Genomic DNA, 7,379 nt, shown 5'->3' with positions numbered 1-7,379 from the left:
CGATTTTTGTAATGTTAGAATTGTATAGATTGTTATATGTTAGGTGGGAAGTTTAAGTTAATCAAAGATTCAATTTCAAGTAAGTCCACTTAACTAAGTATAATCTTACCTTAACCCTAGCCTCATTACAACTATTGAAAAGTCCTCATGATATTTGTGTGCATGTATTAAATATTTGTTGATTGTTAGAAGAAAAATAAGTCTTAGAAAGTAAGATTAGAAAAGAATTGAGTGAATCAACCCTATATACTTGAGTGTTTAAAAAGTATACAGATTCGGTGAGGGTTCGATTGCTTAATTCTATGTTCTCTTTGCTCTTAAAGCTTTATCTTTTTCATTGAAAAGGTGGTTTCCAGCATGAGAGTGAAAGTGATAGAGTGAACGATTGTGAGTGGTTATTGCATAAGGATTTCAATTTTGAGAGTGAGAATAGATGACACTTTTTCTAAGTTTTTTAAAAAATTAAAAAGTATTTACTAACATTTTAACAAATGTTAAGAAGTAAATGTCACTAAATGTTTAAAATATAAAAGTGGTCTTTTGTGTTTTGTTCTGAGGAGTATATCTTGTCCTAGACCAAATGCAGCCACATATAGATGGATTATAACATAACGGATAAAGGTAAAGAAAAAATGTTTTATTGATATATAGTTTCCTTGATACAGTAGTACATGGAAGAGAAATTAAAAGGTAGAATCCGCACAAAATTACCAAAATTTGGAAGGATTTATCTATATATTGGCCTTCATTAATTAGGCCACAGTGAACACCATTAATCATAAAATGAACAAAAGCTGGATCACTAACATGATGATGATCTTCTTGCTTCAACGTCGGTGTTCTTGATTCCAACCACAACCATAAGTTGATGATCCATTTTATTATCGTCGTCATCATTATTATTATTGTTGCTGGCATCAAAATTTCTGGGAACAGTAACTGGTAGCTGCTGTTGTTGGATTTCTTTTTCAGGGGATGGTGGCAGCATCGCATGTTTTACGCCTTTCTTTTCTTTAGATTTTCCCCACACAACCAAATAAAGCCCTACAACCACCACTACTCCTCCAATAACACTGATACAAATATATCAAATTCAACAATAATGATGTTAATAATATTGCTATCTACTAGAAACAAAAATGAATTGAATCAAATGAAAGGTATACATAGCATTTATTTTAGTACCTTCCTAGGTAGAGCTTCTCAGAAAGGAGTATGGAAGCGAAGGCTGTGACTATGATCATACGCAGGGGATTGAAAGCAGTCACAAATACTGGACCCGTTGTTTTAATCACCAGCCCTTGCACATAGAACTGTATTGCTGATGTTACTACTCCCTGATTCATTAAACAACCAACCCAAATATGTCACAATTTGTCAAAAATTGAAATTTGCATTCTGTTATTAACTAAGATTTGTCTACATAATTGGTCATTATATATCATTCAATAATAAAATAGTCAGTTAATCAAATTATTTGACTAGAACGAGCCATTTCAATCACAAGAAATTTTAAGTTAAAGTCGTAATTTTTTTTTTCTGTCTGTACTAACCGCATATAAACAGGCAAGAAGCCTAGAATCAGGAGCCAGAATCCAGACTTGAGGAGAATCACGCTCCATGTAAGCAGTAACTGCACTGCTTTGAATTGCACCAATAAAGCATACCCACGTGGCTAGGGACATCTCTGCTGGGTACTTTCTCAATGTTATTGCCTGAAATTGAATCAAAATCATGCATAAGTTTCTTCTTTTTCCTATTACACATTTCCATTTTTTAATGTATTTCTCGTATATAATTAACAAAATAAATTATTTTTATAATATTTTATTTATAATCTGGTCATAACTTTTAATCTATTGTTGTGTTTATAATTGTTGTTCCATAGCAATGCAAAAATATTACAAAGTTATTATACTCTCTCATTTAAAATCATTCTAAGCTAGATTTGTTGCTCCCTTCTTAAACAAAATTAAACATCTATACCTATCTATAAAAAAATTGGAATAGCTTAATTTAAATTTCAATCTTTATCATATTTATCTTTTACGCAGTTTCATAAAAATAATTTTAAGATTCTTATTACCAGGAATTGAATTTCATCTCAAATTAAATTTTTAACGAATTCTTCAACTATATATAGTGGATACTGACTTATAATTCTTTTAAGTCTTTATTGTATTATATAAAAAATTAGGATCAATAACATTTCAGTTTGACACTGACAAAAAACGAGAATATGTGATTGTCATTGCAATAATACTGATTACATTGACATATACCATAGAAGTAATATTTCTAATATTACCGGTGAAATTAAAATTAGGTATAAAAGAAGAATAAAATTAAAAAACGTACTTGCAATATGTAGAAACCAGAGAAGCCAGCACAGCCTATTAGAATGAAGATTGCACCCATGAGCCATTGGTCAGCAGTGGCGTTAGCATTATTCCCATTGTGGGCCACATGGGTTGTTGATGACGTCACAATGTTAAGAATAGGACCTTTGTACATTGCCATTAGAATAGCGCCTCCAAGACTTATCACAGTGCCTGTCACTTTCGCTTGACATCCTATGTTCCTAATGTTCATGCGCTCCAACCTGCTCATACATACACATACATAATCATCGTCTCATAATTATGCTTGTTTTTAAGGGTTCTTTGATGAATACGTTTCTTATAAATGTAAACTAATTAACCCTATTATTTTTCGTCTATTAATAAAAACCAAAAGTTGTATGTTTCAGCTTCATTAATGTTTTTCCAATGTATTGTAAGCGACTCTATGTTTATAGCCTCGGATTTAGAATAAAAGTAAAAATAAAAATTGAAGAATACAAACTATAGAGTATAGAGTCTGCAGCTCCCAATCTTAATAAATGCTTTGGTGCTATTTAAGGTGAATACTACAATCAAGATTTAAAATTGTCTTCATGTATTTTTTTTTTGACTTTTGGATGATGAATTGTATAGTTAGATTTTAATATTTATAAAAGTGTTATTTTTGTTTAAAATGTGGCTAAATAAATAAACCACACTTTTAAATAAAGTATTTTCATGAGAAAATATTTTTATCATTTTCATTTGAATAGTAGCCATTCTTTAAAGTATGTTTGGTTTATACCATAAAAGGAAACATAATATTTTATCTAAATGAATTTTATATATATATATATATATATGAGAGAAATGGATTAAATTTATTATCAAATGAATCATTGACGAGTGTAATAAATATTTTATGACAGTATTATATACTAGAAAATTAAATTAAATTAAATAATTTTTTCTTTTAGGAATTAATGAAAACACGTACTGACGTACGGAAATGTTTCATGTCACAGGGAAGTGCGGTGACGTAGAACCAACATCATAAAGAAAATAAAATTTATAACAATCCGGTTAGATAATTAACAATGATTTAGTCAATAATAAGATAATAAATATTTTTAAATTATATTTTTAAAGTAATTAATTATCATTAATTAATAATTTTTTAAATTTTATTTTAAAATATATAATTAATAATTATTAATTGTAATTATTTAAAATTTATTTATATTTTTTTTAAAATTTATAATCTTCATGATCCACTTAAACTGTTGTCCCATGGCCCCGAATCTTAGGAAGTGTTATAGTGGAATCTATGGAGGATATTCACAAGGTTCATGCGTGCTTACGATTATCAGATCACTCGAGTAACGTTAAGTAATTAATTGTTTTCAGCAAATATAAATTAATTCTTTATCTAAAATTTTACATATGAAATTATAAATTGTTAATTTTAAATTTTAAATTATAATTTAAACTCTAAAATTGATTAATGTTAACGAATTTAAAGTTCTATATTTTTTTATCACCTGTAATACATCTCCTGACTAAAATATTTCACTCATTAATTTAATTAAATTTATTCTGAGTTTGATGATTATTCACGTAAAGACCAGAAAAAATAAAATATAATTATTTTTGTTTTCGTAATATATAATAATTAATTATATATATTTATTACCTAAAAATGATTGCCAGCACAAAGGTTATGGAGGGTACAGAGTTCATCACAGCAGATGCAAAAGATGCTGAAGTTAATTTCATTCCTAGGAAGGTGAAGCATTGATCAAGTATAATCCTGTAAGAAAACAGAACATATACATATATAATAAATAATTGACAATGAGTTAAATAACAATTTTCTTATTGATTCGTTCAATTAATATTATAGCAGATGAAGTAATTATGTGATCATCAGAAAAGTTCATACACTTTATTATTGAGTATAATTGTTTTAGATTATCGATAATTCAAAATTTTACTATATTGCTTATGTTTACTGGAATTTATTAAGTATGTATTAAATATTAAAAAAGTTCATATATATATATATATATATATATATATATATATATATATATATATATATATATATATATATGTATGTATGAATTAAATAGCAATATCATATACGTGTAATTTTTTTTTTCTTTTAAAAGAAAAACATTTAATCAACAACAATAAGCTCAGAAGTCAATGAAGATAGATAAGTATCAAGAAACTTACTCTATAAAAGCCAGTGCCACAATCTCTGCAAATATCCGAGGTGTCATCTTGGGCCTAACTTTCCTGGAAATAAAAAAGAAAAAGAAGGCGTAGACATAGATAAAATGTTATTTATCCAAAATATAAAACCTCATTGAATTATTAGAATTTTTTTTGGTTTTATATTATAATACACCAATAACATTGATCACGACAATCACGAAAATCTAGTTCACATCTTCGAATATATTAATATCACCAATTTGTATCTTTATTTTTTTGTTGGTTTGTCCTCTGGTGCTCCACTGCTATTGTGTTGAGCTATTTGCTTTCAAAAAAAAAAATTTTTTTGTTGGTTTGTGTATTAAAATAGTTTCCTGAAATAAGTATAAACAATTATAGGATATTGATATTTGTATATCTAATCTAATTAACGTCAATTTGTAAGTTGTGACACTTATCAAATCGATGATATAGAATCCGGAAAGAACAAAAAATGCGTAATGACCAACAATTCAATGTCTAAGAATTTCTACACCTAGAATTTTTTTTTTCTTTTTAATTTTCAAAGTAATTGCAAAACGATAATGGTGCAACGAATGCACTTTATTTTTTTTCTCCAAAATTATTCTTTTCGACTAAGGGCTAAATGGGTTAATAAAAGACATCATTTAAAGATTATTTTAAAAAAATAGTAAAAGATTTTTTTTTCCTCTCTATTTGATCATCTCAGAAAACCATATTACATGTTTTACAAATTTAGAGATTAACTGTACATGAACAAACACTCAAACGTGTAAATAGTACTTTAATTATATTCAAAAATACTATAAACAAATTAAAAATCAATCACTATATATTTTGTATCTACATCGAACTCCTCATGAATGATGTGTATATACATATGTTGTTATGTACGCAAAACTCATGCATGCATCCATAGTCCATACATACTAACATGCATGTCTAATGTATGTTAATGACATCATGAAATGTATGGAGCACCTGAGTGAAGAGAGAAGTAGAAGAGAAGGAAAAAAAAAAAAAAACCTTTCAAGGAAAAAAGCGAAGGGGCCAAGAGCGAGAGTGGCAACAACGTTACGATAAACAACAAAGACATAATGACTCAATCCCTTGTTTAGAGCATCCATGGTGATAATGTACATGCCCGCTGACCCAAATTGCAAGCTTAATATTAGCAAAAATGCCTTTGATTTTGTGAACCATGCACGAACTTTCTCACAATAGCTCCATTCTTCACCCATCTTATATATATGTATATATATATTAATTGATCTCACTCTATTTTCAATGAGTGAGTGAGTGAGGAACTTGATGGATAATGCAAGAGCTTGGTTAGAGTTATCCGTATTTATATACACAAGAGAATTAGAGAACCATTTGGTGTAATAGATACTTTGTCATGACCTAATCGTTAATCCACTAAGACCAAAAAAGAAGAAGAAGAAGAAAAAAAGTGGGGCAATATTCTCCACATAGTTTGCATTTTACAGCATGTGTTAGGTTTTATTGGTATTTCCCAACGTAGGTATTATATTTTAATATTAATCTTCATTTTATTATTAATATTTTTGGATAGGAACTGATGAGGCTATGATCACTAATAGTATTATCCACTAACATATTAGTGAAAGCATATTCACATTTCATATATGATAAGGCGTGCTCCTTCTCATATATCTAATTCAGGATTTTATTTTATTCTTCTTAATTTTCCAATGATGGCAATATGGCATTGTTCCATAAAAGCCACAGTAATTGAAAAAGATGTAAACACTTCATATTATGGAAGCTTTGCTGAACTCATACTTCATTAAGATCATTCGTGTCGTGTCATGTTAATTTGGAATTGAGAGTAATAAGAATCGATCTAAAGAGGATCACTCATCACGTATTCCTAATTCCTTAATAAGTTATTTCACAATACGACAAAAGTGATATAAACCGCGTTGATTCCAAATAAATAGTCTTTCTCATAGTCATTTTACACAAGTATGATATGGTAATATGGTGTATGCGTTTATAAATAGTCTTATCTATCTCTTTCATAAAATTTTGACTGAAACTTGATATATAGTAAATAACTAATGACAAATGAAAAAGAACAAATGAACTAATTAAATTTAAATCTCGAAACTATCGTATGATTTGGGAAACTATTAAAAATGTATAGATTTTATAGGACTTCAAAATTAAAAGAGGGATTTGAATTAAGATATTTTTTAATTTAAAGACTAATTACTGGATATGCAGAAGATTTTTCAGTCTTATTTTATGTAATTGCGAAAACTTAAAGATGAGAAAAAAGAGAAAGTGATATCATCATATATTTTAGTTTAACCTCTTAATGAAATAAGATTTACTTATATCTAGTCACTACTAAATAAAATTTTACTATAAAGATCTACAAAATTGTAAATACCAATTCAAAGACAAAAACAAATACAAATCATAAATTTACATTGATTCTACTCCAAAACAAACAAAATTTCAATTTCGAACTTCACAAAACCAAACAAACCAAGGATATCAAGACAGGACAAAACTAAAATGATGACTTATACTTCAAAAGAAACTATTTTGATTTTTTTTTATACTCATGCATTTTTTTTTCATTGGTTTCTTTTTTAAAGATTTTTTCACTAAAACATGCATTTTTCTTTTCAAATAGGAATATTCCAAAATCAAAAACCAAATATATGAAATTGAGACTCGATAAAAAAGAACTATATCACTCAAACGTGCTTCGTGTATGCATTGTATTTTTTTATTACTTTTTTTTTTAATACTTGATGATCTTATATCAAAATAGCAACTGCT

General features: G+C 27.7%; 1 protein-coding gene across 1 annotated transcript; it reads right to left on the bottom strand.

Annotated features, from left to right (window-relative positions):
- Positions 1-616: 616 nt before the first annotated feature.
- LOC107624514 (WAT1-related protein At4g08290) lies at positions 617-6,036 on the bottom strand. Its single transcript, XM_016327007.3, has 7 exons — positions 5,589-6,036; positions 4,560-4,622; positions 4,015-4,131; positions 2,359-2,602; positions 1,554-1,715; positions 1,186-1,337; positions 617-1,073 (listed from the first exon to the last, which is right to left on the bottom strand). Exons 1-7 carry the CDS (start codon positions 5,801-5,803, stop codon positions 803-805), a joined length of 1,224 nt encoding a protein of 407 aa, XP_016182493.1. The 5' UTR covers positions 5,804-6,036; the 3' UTR covers positions 617-802.
- Positions 6,037-7,379: the final 1,343 nt, after the last annotated feature.

The sequence above is a fragment of the Arachis ipaensis genome, chromosome B10, assembly GCF_059453495.1.
Source record: "Arachis ipaensis isolate K30076 ecotype BB chromosome B10, ASM5945349v1, whole genome shotgun sequence".
Lineage (NCBI taxonomy): Eukaryota > Viridiplantae > Streptophyta > Magnoliopsida > Fabales > Fabaceae > Arachis > Arachis ipaensis.
The sequence above is the reverse complement of the archived record's forward strand: the minus strand, read 5'-3'. Positions and strand labels throughout refer to the sequence as shown.